The sequence below is a fragment of the Electrophorus electricus genome, chromosome 5, assembly GCF_041902795.1.
Source record: "Electrophorus electricus isolate QZ-2024a chromosome 5, ASM4190279v1, whole genome shotgun sequence".
Classification (NCBI taxonomy): Eukaryota; Metazoa; Chordata; class Actinopteri; order Gymnotiformes; family Gymnotidae; genus Electrophorus; species Electrophorus electricus.
This window is the reverse complement of record NC_137501.1, coordinates 5,442,501-5,455,000: the sequence shown is the minus strand read 5'-3', so window position 1 is coordinate 5,455,000 and position 12,500 is coordinate 5,442,501. Positions and strand designations below refer to the sequence as shown.

Sequence of the window (12,500 nt, the reverse complement as noted above, 5' to 3'; positions counted from 1 at the left end):
AGTGAGTCTGAATTATGGTCTCGAATTTGGTCTCATTACTGTTCTATCATTTGCTATGCTATGAATTTTTATGGGTGCCGGGAGACAGTTTGTCATGTTGTAGACATCTTGCTGCGTTTCACACTGTATGCAGCGTCGAAGGGAGCACAGCCAAGTCCAGTAATCAATCTCAGGACTGTGAACCTTTGCATGTAACCCAGCGGAAGCTGACAGCTCCGTGGGATCCACGCGGTCTCTCGCTGAGGTGTGGACATGAGCGTTAATTGGCCAATAACAAGGACTTTGACTTCAGAGTGTCCGCTCTTTTGGTAGGTATGCAGGTCTGACTACAGTAAACTCAAAAAGTTTTTATGGCTTCAAATAAGCACAAATACAAAATGCTTCAGTATAAAGGGTCTTTTGGATAAATAGTTGACACTAAATTAACATTCATTTGAAGTTGAATTAAAATTCATTTGAGGCACACACACACATACTACAAAAGATACAGCAATTTTGAGTTTAAATAAAGGAATCTGCCTTTGTGAAAATATCCAGACCCTTGGGCTAACCGCTCAGAAGTGACAGTTTTTAAAAAAATTTTTAAGAGGCATCAGTTCCTGACTTCTTCTTTGAAGGAAGTGTCAAATTAGACACGGTTTATCTGGAGGCCTGCAAACGCTACTCCTTAGGGCAATAGCAAGGCGATAATTCTCTACAGGTTTTTTTTTTAATTCAAGAATTAAAACTTTCTTTCGTTTCCCTTTATCCTTATCTGCTACATAATTAAAAGTCAAAGCACTTTGAAAAACGTCTACGCTTAAACAACGTCTGCATTTACTACTGAAGTACATCACTGAAGCAATAAAAAAATCCCCTTTGAGATCTACAGTTTTTATAAGGTCTACAGAGGCATTTTTGGTTATTCATTTCCTTATGCTATTTGCACATACACTTTGAATTCTAAACCTCCTGGTAAATGGAGATAGTTATCACGGATGTTCATCTGTAATAATTACAAAGCACCTTAAATGACTAATTAATGAAATAATGCACCAGCTTTGAATAATGTGCAGTTCTTGAGAGCGTGTGCCTCAAAAAAATGTTAATGACAGATTTTGTGTATGGCACTTAATATAAAAAAGCCATAGTACAGTCAAATCAAACCTAATGGGGTGAATTATAATGGCATCGCCCTTTGATAAATTAACATCTTGTTTTCTTTTCTTACAAAGAACACTTGGTTACATTAGTCCGAGATATTTTTAGCGGACGACCCATTTACCCCCTCCACGGTCCCCCAAGATGTTAAATGAGAAAAAGATGCGAAGCACAATTTGAGCATCATCCCTCGTGAAACACGAGTGCGTCGTTGGTTAGATATGGAGCACAAGCTCCTCAGAACACTCCCAGAAGTAACATCCAACATACTGACAAGAAAAGACTGCAAACACTCCCACATACAAAATAAATAAATAAACAAAAAAGCCCTCGCCGAATCCAGCTCGAGAGCTGAATATATTTAAAACTGACGGGGTAATGGCGCACCCCAGTAGCGGGGGGTTGGGGTGTGTGTGTATGACTTGTGTGTGGAAGTCTGCAGAAAAGCGCACTGCAGAAAAGCGCACATCATTGTTCCTGCGCATCGAGGTGATGACGCGGCCGTCTAATCTGTTAAAGCGTGACATTATTATGCTGTTTTGACTGCTGCAAAACTCGGCTCGTACTGGCAAACCTTTAGACATGAGGCTGGCCCGTAAAAGAGATTTCTACACACATTTACTATGTAAAGCTCATTATTGCTTAAAAATAACTAGATAGGAAGCGTGGACAAAAATATTAAAATATGGTTTTTTTTTGTTTTTTTTTTAAGAAAAGTACAAATACTTGTACTTTGAAATATTTGTAAAAAATACAATAGCATCACTTCGACAAGCAGGTTTAAAGGCAGCACTTTTTATAACATAAGCAGAAATGACCGAGAATCGTATGCATAGCCTGTGCATTGCTAGGCTTGGCTGTAAGGTGGAGTATAGCACAATCCATTCACGACCACTTCATGAGGATGCAATGAACTGATAAAACAATCCACAGAACGATATTCAGAGTTAGGAAGGAATATCAACAACATTCTGCAGTACCTCTCACTTTTATGAGTAACGTAGACTTGCGTAGCCAACTCATTATGGTTCGTGTCTGCTGCCGCTAGGTAATGAAGGATAATCCAACATATTGACAAGTCCTGGAAGACATCCGAAGATGCTAACTGCACCCGCATGACGGATCTTCTTATGATGTGTAGATTTCCAGACCAGGCATACCCTGCAGACATGCAGAGCACTTTGAAAGTCAGGCATTTAGGCCCTCTGAAGTCTACTTATAGGTGATAAGTTACAGGACTAAACGAAACCTATCTAATTTTATTTTAATGAACGTCTAAAAACGAAAGGGTCAACCTGACAAAAATCGTATTTTTTAAATGCTCATTCAATATTAGAAACAGTATTATTATTATTATTATTATTATTATTATTACACTAATGTCGTGTAATATCGTGTAATCGCACTGAATCCATTTTGCCTCCTGTATTGCCTGCTTTCACTCTCACGTATTGCAACCAGATCGACGTATTCCCTGTTGTCTGTAACAAATAAACCTCCCCGCCATCGCTGAGTAAACTTTTAAACCGGGGCTAAGCAAAATCCCTTTACGCAAATCTCATCCTGTCGTGTAATTGGAGTGCGGCTCAGTGTTAAACTCGGGATCCAAACCGAAGCTTAAGTCATTAATGGTAGCCCGAGTTTGCTAACAGGCTCGGCGCTCCCCGGATTACAGACGCACCTCCGCTTAGCAATATTCATCAACGTCGCGCCGAGCGGCCGCCACCTGTAGTGGCTTGTTTCAGCATTCCACCCCAACAGCCAGACAAATTGAAAATGCGTTTTCTTAAATTGAGGTTCCAGCCAACAAGGGCATGGCCAGAGAGCAAGATAAATGAGACCAGACTACTTCTCTTGCTAAATAAAATATTGTGCTGGGTTGAAGGGAAACGCCGCTGGTTCGCGTTCGCGGTAATTTTAGGAGAGAAAGGCTTTTGCAGGTTGCGGCTGTGTGGATTTGGAATGTTTATGTTTTAAATCTTAGCTCTGGTTTCTAATATTCTTGCGCTCAGAAACTGGACATGAATTATTGTCTTACTGATCTACTTGGAATGTAGCCCAATAAAACCCCATATTTATTTACTATATTTAAAAACTATATTTTTAAAACAAACACTGTCTGAATAAACAGCACCAGGTTCAGACCATGCTCTGTTTCTCCCAGTCTTTCCGTAGGTCTCCATCAGACCCACTTGACGTGAACATAAAGTGCTGCTTCAGTGCATCCCACTGTCAAACCGTAACAGCTCACAAAACAGAGCATCTTGTCCCGGTGCACACTGAAACTACAGAACTTGAGAAAACTGCCTGGAGAACAACAGAATCCCAAACTTTTCCCACCCAGGTATTGTGCATGAACAGATGCCTCGAATCAACAATGGCATTTTTTTTTTTCCATTCCTGATAAAAATCTATTAGTCTCAAGTGAAACACGCTGCAGTCATTTCTCAAAGGAAAATCCACCAACAAAGTGTCGACGTGTAATAAAGTCACCTATCCAAAGGCACCATCACTTTCCCATTACCACAGGATAGCTCGTATTTTACATGCCATGCAAACGAAAAAAACGACCATATCTTCACTTATAATTAGTATACTTCAAGTAGCCAGTTAAATAATATGGTTCAAACTACATAAAGGTAGTGTATTAGGCTGATACGGGCTACACAAAAGTAGCTGATTTTTGTTGCATGACATTCTCACCCAGCACTGACAGAAGGCCTAATACCATTCACACATAAAATGCATTTTTCAAAGGAACACTCTACCCAGCCCACAAGGACGGCCCTAAGCCTATCACGCGGCCTTCTCCCAGATACCGCAGAGTGGAGCCCCAGAGGCACGGCAGGGACTGCGTCAAGGCGAAGCGAACCGCAGGGCATGGTCAGATCTGAGAGATCCTCCTCACCACACTTCCCCTTCATCACAAACCCCCAAATCAGAGATGACCACAAGGCTCTTCACAATGACAGGCACACTGGGTATGCCCTGCACCTAGGGCAGCGTGCTTGTGTTGGAGCTGAGCAGTGATGCCGCATATCTCTGGCTCTGCAGTGCTGTTTCATCATTTTTGGCAGGGCTGTTCTTTTCTCCAGGGCCCGGGGCCCGGACCTTGTTAGGGTCTCCGAAATTGCTGCAAATGCGACTCTGATCTCCTGAGTGCACTTGCATATCACAGCCTGCTCCAGATCCACTAATGTGTCTCTCTTCTCCAGCTCGCCTCTTGAGTGACAAAGGGCAGAGTCATTACGGAGTGGTCACGAGAAGCAGCGCAGGGTCAGGGCTCATGGCATCTGCCTCATCAAGGTAAGTGAGAAGAGGTGAGAAAAATCACATTTGAGGTTCTGTCTGGAAGGGAGAAAAAAAGAGTTCTATAGATATTGTCATCCCAACTGACATGCCCCTTGTGATCTTTATCAAAAGGCCAATATGGTAAAATTGATGTTGCTGTCACCTGCACATCTGAAACTTAAAGAAAAGTTATTTTTATGATTTAAAAAAAAAGAAGAAGATTTTTGCTATTTTCTTTTAACATACATGAGAGTGGAATGAGTATGTGAAGCTAAATAGTATACATAATAACATACTCCATGCACAACCCTCCAGATATGATCCTTACATAACATATTTATTAACACCTTGCAGAACAATATCTCATTTGAATTTGAATGTATCATAATGTATATTCCTAACATCACAACTGTTTGTGTTAAAAATAGATCTTTTATCATTTTCACTGTACAGTTCTTGCATTACAACTATATCAGAACCATTCTGACATTCCGAACAAAGTATAATTCTAATGTCACAACTATTTTACTGCTGTAGAGCTAAAAATAGAGTCTTTGTCATTCTACCACCCTTCGTTTGGTTGGTTCTCTTTGGTTCTTCTCTATTATGTAACACTAAAGCACCTGTCATCTGTATTGTTTCGTGCAGCCATCAGCTAACATATGAGACACTGGCTCATAGTGGAAGGTCTTTCAGGTGCTTGAACAGTTTTAGGAAAGCCCCAAAGTGCTCATTAAAAACCTCTACAGAGCCATAACCAGGGGCTGAGAGCTTTAATTTCATAATGAGATAAGATTTACTTTACCCACACATGGACACACACACACACACACACACACACACACACACACACACACACACACACAGAAAGAGTGAAAGGGTGCCTTCTGCACAAATTAATAATAATTCTAATTCTTGCACCTGTGCAGGCATAAATAAATGGATGCTCGCGCACTCCTGGTGCAGAGCAGCATGCTATAGCAGTCCTGTTTCGCATCAGAAAACCAGCCTCTCAGTACATAAACATGGGCAATGCCTTCAGCTCCAGGGAAACCAGAGGGGAGGTGTGGGGACGCATGGCTCAGGCTGTGTGCTGTCATTGCTGAGTCAGTGAGCGGTTTCTCAGACTTCTTCGTTCGTCGTGATTCATTTGGCGGTTTAAAGCAAGCGGGACGCAGGCAGGGCGTCTGGAGAAGCCTGCCCACCAGAGAGAACGCCTGATGGAAATGAATGATGACATTCTTCAGAAACTACACGTGGGTGGATTTGAGAGTGGGTGGGGTCGGGGGTGGGGCCATGGGAGGAGCCAAAGAATAAAGGGTCATAAAACCCTCGTGATTGCATTTACTGCTTTCACAGACAGAAAACTTTGGAAATAAAGTGAGTTATATGAATGGTGAATATTAATGCCACTAACATATGACAAAATTGCCATCAGACACAGATGTATTCAGATGAGTGTCACCTCTGGGTTTCTCCTTCCTGACGAGGCATGTGCTTCTCTTGCTCTTTCTCTCTCTCTCTCTCTCTCTCACACACACACACACACACACACACACACACACACACACACGTCTGATTACATATATAACTGACATAAAGCCATTGTTGGATAAAGTCTGCTAGGCCACGCTAAAGACCACACACCTCCCAAAAGGGAAGGACAATATGAACACAGAAAGGGGATGGTGAGATATAGAAGTCTGAAACAGCACGAGGGTAACCTGAAAATTATTCGATTAAACATCACAATATTACATTATTCAGAGTCGTGCTGTGGTGACCCAGATGTCATATAAAATAAATGAAATAGGCACTGGTGCAGCATGTTCTGAAAACATTTTTACAGTTTTGAATATACAGTCTCTTAGGGACTATTGGTATTCCCCACTGCAGGTTTTTTTTTTGGTGTGTGTGTGTGTGTGTGTGTGTGTGTATGAGTGTATTTGTGCCGCATGGGAGCCAGTATGATGAGTCATCCCTTGAATATTTATTTGCAGAAGAATCTGCATGTAATTGTGACAACCTCACAGCACCACCATGTGGCCAGGAAGGTCCTTACATCCCATAGCATAGCATTCTTCGTTGTTTGTGTGCGCTCTATTGGACACTAATCATCACGGTTCAGTGGTAGAACCGCGAGTTCTTTCCTTCATGGTGGCAATGACGGTATCTGAAAGGAAACATAATGGGGGCAATAAGAATGATGGTACCTTAAATGACAGTTTATAAGTTTCTATCAATACCTTTGTGCGAAAGTAAGCCAGTGTAACGTTTGCACGAGTACCGAAGGGCGTGGAGCAGGATGCACAGACTTCCTCGACAAGGATGAACATTTAACTGAAACAAAGACAACGGCACTCACATGATTTACAAACAATAAACACCACACGGCTAACACGATAACATTTAACATAAACAACTTACGCCAACAATACCCGACAACAGCGCACACAACGACAAGAGTTTAAATACACAAAGACTAACACAATACAGGTGTGTGCAGGTGTGGCTACGAAACAGGATCCTCCGACTGCATGTGGCAGGCCAACCACGTGACTCGTGGGAGGCGAGCGTTCCGTGACAGAACTCCCTCCCAAGGGGCGTGGCTCCCGACGCGTCCGTCCAATGAACGCGAACCTCCGGGCGCCTTGTACAAGTAACCACAAACATAGCACGGCCATGCCCGGTGCCCACCAAATACAAGGGAGTCCTCGCGGCGAGATGGAGAAAGGCAGATTCTGCCTCCTTCAGGGTAGTCCGGTACGCTCCCAACGACATTGCGCCTGCAAACATAAAAGGCGCAAACACAAACACACAATAGCGCCCACACACAAACATAAGGCGCTGTGACGTGGCGCCCGCCGTCCTCACAGGTGCCTTGACGTGTCCGTGGCCTCAGTGGGGGTGCACGTCTGCCCAGGCTCCGGACGTGTTACCCTCCCTGACAGTCCTCGCCTGCTGCTCTAGGAGCGACCCAGAGGCTGTTTGCCTCCGGGGCTTTTGGCAGACCCCTTCAGTTTCGCTGGTGAGTCCGCTGAAGGGAAGGGACTCAGGAGATCCCGCTGGCTCCACCTGACCACCCTCTTTCTAGTCATTGTGGTGCCCCTCGGCCCAGGCCCAAGAGCCTCAGGCTCCCCCAGAAATTCCTGGGGGTGTTCCCCTCCGCTTCCAGAGAAGACACGGACAGCGGTCGCGGTTCTTTCCCCAATGTCCTGGGATCCAGGCAGCAGTGCAGGGGGTCCCTACGCACCTCCCACTAAGAAGTCAGTTTTTTGTCGTTCTGTGGTGGTCGGTTATTCTGTAACGTTTGCTCGAGTACTGAAGGGCGTGGAGCAGGATGCACAGACTTCCTCAACAAGGACGAACATTTAACTGAAACATAAAGACAACGGCACTCACATGATTTACAAACAATAAACACCACACGGTTAACCCGGTAATATTTAACACTAACATTAACACCTTACGTGAACACTGCACACAACAACAAGAGTTTAAATGCACAGAAGACTAACACAATACAGGTGTGTGCAGATGTGGCTACGAAACAGGATCTTCCCACTGCACGTGGCAGGCCAACCACGTGACTCGCGGGAGGCGAGCATTCCGTGACAGCCAGATGCAGCAAAACAGGCCCACACCAAGATAATACCACCATCATGTTTCACAGAAGGGATGAGGTTTTTATGCTGAAATACAGTGTTCCCCTTTCTCCAAACATAATGTTTTCCTGATTGTGGACATGAACATTAACATTAGCCAATGTGAGAAAGCCCTTTAGTTGCTTAGAAGTAACTTTGAGTTCCTCTGTGACCTCGTAGACTATTACACATCTTGGTCCATTACTCCTATGGAGGGTAATAGGTAGACACACACACACACACACACACACACACACACACACACACAGAAACTGTAGTGGGAAATACCACTAGTCTCTGAGAGATTGTATAATCTCTTCAGCATTCCCAGCATTCACAACAAAATGGTTGCCAGTTCTCATCTTAATACCCATGTAAACATTACTTCATGGTAAGCCAACACCACACAGCAAAGCGATTTTTTACTTGACAAATTCAGCCACTGTGCCAACATTTCAGAATGTATAACATAAACATTTTATTTAAAACATTGTCCCATGAACTCATCAGACTAAGACTGAGAGACTGAGTTGCTTTTAAGTCCAGCGTGATGACCACAGAGAGCCACCAGAAAGGGAGGAAGGACGCATCCAAATAGAGCAGTGTCTCCAGACTCAGGTCACATGACACGCCCCTGCTCACTGTAAAAGCAAAGGTTATATAGTGAAGAATGTTAACACTTTCTACAAGTTTATTCTTCTACATAAATATGATATTCTTGCATTTAAAATTGTGTGCAACGTATTAGTACAGGTTTTTAAAAATTCAAAATAGCCTATATTCTGTTGCTACAAATGACTTACATTTGCAAAAAGAGTGCATAAGATGCATATTCATATGACCTATTTAGTTATGAGAACCTAACATTTAAATTTAAAAATACTGTTAGGCAACATTTTCTTTCTCTCTCTCTCTCTCTCTCTCTCTCTCTCTCACACACACACACACACACACACACACACACACGCGGACAGGCCTACCCTAGCAATTTGAAATCCTAGCTAACCACAGATCCTCTCATTTGACTCAAGCATGACCAGAGCTCACCTTCATCCTCTACCGCGAGGCGGTCCTTTGGGTTCATGCTGTCCCTCCTTCACTGGACCGCGGGTGTGTTCCAGACCCCCTCTCAAGTGCTGGGGTTCAATGTGTCGAGCATGTTAACAGAAATATTCTTCCATGCTGTTCTCTGTCCCAAACAGACTCTAGGTGGCTGTGTGCCGGTCGAGATTAGCGGCATGCATCAGAATGCTAACCAGATTAAATCTGAGGAGGCAGACCGTTTGACAGCGGATTAGCGTTAACTTTACATCTGCCTCCACTCCTCCACAGCACCGCCTGGATTCTAATTAAATGTGTCAAATACCTCCGGGTAGGCCTCCTTAACAGCTAGCAAACTGGTTCCCAGACAGTGGTTATCAGACACTTTTGTTTGGAGACAAAACTCTCTCAATTAGACTTGTCATTAGATGTGACAGATTCTCATTATTCTTACTCAGTTGGAGCTGATGTATGGAGAGGGCTGCTTTGAAAAAAAATGCTTTTCACATTTTCCTATGAATGAGCAAACCATCACACCATCAAATGATTTCCAAGCCATTTATTACAATGAAATTCATCGAGTGCTAACATGATTAGCGGCATGTAGCTGCACCAAGCCATCATTGTTTCAGTCCAGATCCTGACCCGTTTTCGAGGTCTTGAGGCCCTGGGCGTCATATTTTGCTGGATGCAGTTACAGCGACTGGCCACCGAGTGTCACAGTTCGTCCCGTGACGCTCTCAAAGGGAAGTTATGGAACTCCTTGGGCACCTCCTCACCTTTCTTTGACCTCTTATAAAAACCTAAAGAGTCCAGGAGATTACTGATCTCATCTGCCTTCATCTTCTTCACAGGAACTGTCTGAGGACAGAAAAAAGAGGTCTCGTGAAAGGAGCTGTCCAATTAGTGATTAAGGCTTTGTTTACCCACAGGAGACTTTGCGACCAATCTGATTGCAACCATGGGCTTAATTGCAGTGCTGTGGAACTGTGGGTAGTGCATTGCTAAGGACAGCTCATTCCATTTTTGCAAATATGAATCTGATAAGTCATAAGATATCAGATGTAACAGAGATTTCTTACCTTCACCACCTCATTTTTGTCATTGTAGAAGATCAGGCGAGGATCTTTTTCTTCTCCAGAATCATACTCCAGATTATGACTTTCACACATGGGTTAAAGCAAACACACAGACTCAAGAAGTTGGAGCGGAGCACGTGTTTTGTTTCAGGTCCTTTATATGTTTAGACACACAGCAACGCTGAAATCACTTCAGGCTGAAAATCTGCCTGCCACCTACCTTACTCCTGAACTCAAGAGGCTGCAAGGACTGGACAGCCAGGACCAAACCTATAGAATCTGTACAGCCATTTCCATGCTAATCTGTGCCAGGGTTAGGATACTACAAGGCCCAGCGCTCCATGAGGAAGTTGTAGAGCTCCGGCATCTTCTTTATGGATCATCCCACCACACTGGGAGCCTTAGCAGAGGGAAGAAGTCATCAGCCCACAGCCAGTAGCACAGTTACTAAAGGACAATCCCTTTTATCATCCGTGTACAGAAGTGGCACACAGTGTGCTTGTGCAGTGAAGAATTACAGAGAGAAACTGGGGAAAGATTGTTGTCCATCACACAGTTATGATCGGAGGTGCAGTCTGGAAGGCTGAATACCAGTAAGGAGACCAACAATCCAGTCCGGACAGCTTTTACAAAATGCAGCAACATATGGAATGATAAAGTAGACAACAATGGCTTGTTTTACAGACCTACAGACTTATTTAGCTTCATTATATACATAGTAAAATCGCCCATGTTGAATGAACTCTTACAGGGTTTTTTTTTTTTTTTTTTTTTAAATCCTCCACAGTTAAACTGATCCTATATCAACAACTGCGGCAGTGTATAGATACTCTATACAGGTCAGTACTAACATGACACTACAGATAAACACTAACGGCACAAACATTATGGAAAATAATAGAGTAAATACAGAATATGTGTATTGTTACACATTATTACAAATATATATATATATATATATATATATATATATATATATATATATATATAATGGCAGATTAAGGGGATCACAGCATAGGTAAGGAACAGGAAGTATAAAAAAAAAAACTGAATCGATAGCAGCAGGGAAACTAGAGCTCACTGGACTGTGGTACGACGCAGAGGCTCTAATCCTGACAACAGAAGATCAAGCACTGTGCAGCGGAGCCTGTCTTAGACAGTCCAGCAACTTGTAGCAGGATGAAAGATGCAGGCAGGGAAAGCCTCCACCAAGAGACACGACTGACTGACAGAGGAATCATATACAGGAACAAATGCCAGAGCCACAGAGAGTGGTGGGGTGCAAAAAGGCTAAGATCCTGTGGGACCATCAGATCCAGACAGAGTAGTGGAGAACCAAGCAGACACTGTGCTAGTGGATAAAATGCAGGGGAAAAAAAGCAGTGGTAATAGATGTAGCAGTCCCTAGTGATGGAAACAGCTAAAGTATATCCCTAAAGGAAGGAATATGAAAGGTTGGAAAAATATCAGGGACTGAAAGAGCGAATGTAGGAGGTTATATAGAGCGAATGTTGAAGGCTAACACCGATGTTGTCCCGGTGGCGACAGGGATACCTGGGGCTGTGATCCATAAGAAGGAGGAGTAGTTCCAACATATTGCAGGAATGACAACATCAAACTCAGAAGAGTGCAATCCCAGGAACAGCAAAACTACTGCACCACCCCCTGCTCCAGACCTCCAATAGAAGGCCCATGGAAATATAACCACCTATATATATATATATATATATATATATATTGTTTGCACAGCTGATAAAGGACCTCTGTCCAAAATGTTTGTCTGGAAACCTTGTGTGCTTCACTGCAGTTTTGACCAGCTCTACATTTTTTACTACAGAACACTGCGGTTATTCCCTGGAATCTATATACATATGTATGTATGTATGTATGTATGTAAATTTACTCACTATACCACTTTCCCATGATGGGAGAGCGTGAACCCCCTACACTGTTGCAATAGAACAACCAACCTTCAGTGATTTAAGCTCTAATTCTGTACCAAAGCTTTAATAACATTAACACTGAGAAATTACTGAGAAACATTCACCTAGTGTCATGAAACAGACATAAACAAAACCAAACTGCAACAACAAACAAGCCTCTGTCAGACACTCACCAACAGTTTAGCCCTGGCTACAACGAGCTGCTCTTGGCTGTTGGGAGTCTCTGTTGTGTTTCCCGCTGCCCTCGCTGGGGCGCAGAGAGTCAGAATGAGCAGCAGAGTGAGACGCATGCTGAGGGCTCACTGGAGTGGGTGAGTGAGAGGGGTGAGGAGGAAATACAGGTGCACTGATCACCCCTGCTG

The 12,500-nt window shown here is 43.3% G+C and overlaps 1 protein-coding gene and 1 long non-coding RNA gene across 2 annotated transcripts in view; both read right to left on the bottom strand.

Moving 5' to 3' along the window:
- Nucleotides 1-4,760: 4,760 nt before the first annotated feature.
- On the bottom strand, nt 4,761-7,124 carry LOC113577784 (uncharacterized). The gene is made up of 3 exons (XR_003410673.3): nt 6,859-7,124; nt 6,678-6,771; nt 4,761-6,604 (listed from the first exon to the last, which is right to left on the bottom strand). It is a non-coding gene; the product is annotated as an uncharacterized LOC113577784 (long non-coding RNA).
- A 2,546-nt stretch (nt 7,125-9,670) lies between these two features.
- selenoe (selenoprotein e) overlaps nt 9,671-12,500 on the bottom strand; it is a 2,999-nt gene continuing 169 nt past the window's right edge. Inside the window, exons 1-4 of the mRNA XM_027010649.3 lie at nt 12,312-12,500; nt 10,519-10,595; nt 10,199-10,277; nt 9,671-9,977 (exon numbers count right to left, since the gene is read on the bottom strand). The exon at nt 12,312-12,500 is cut by the window's right edge and continues 169 nt beyond it. Coding sequence (XP_026866450.1) covers nt 9,834-9,977; nt 10,199-10,277; nt 10,519-10,595; nt 12,312-12,428 — 417 coding nt within the window. The 5' untranslated portion in view covers nt 12,429-12,500 and the 3' untranslated portion in view covers nt 9,671-9,833. The remainder of the gene's footprint in view (nt 9,978-10,198; nt 10,278-10,518; nt 10,596-12,311) is intronic.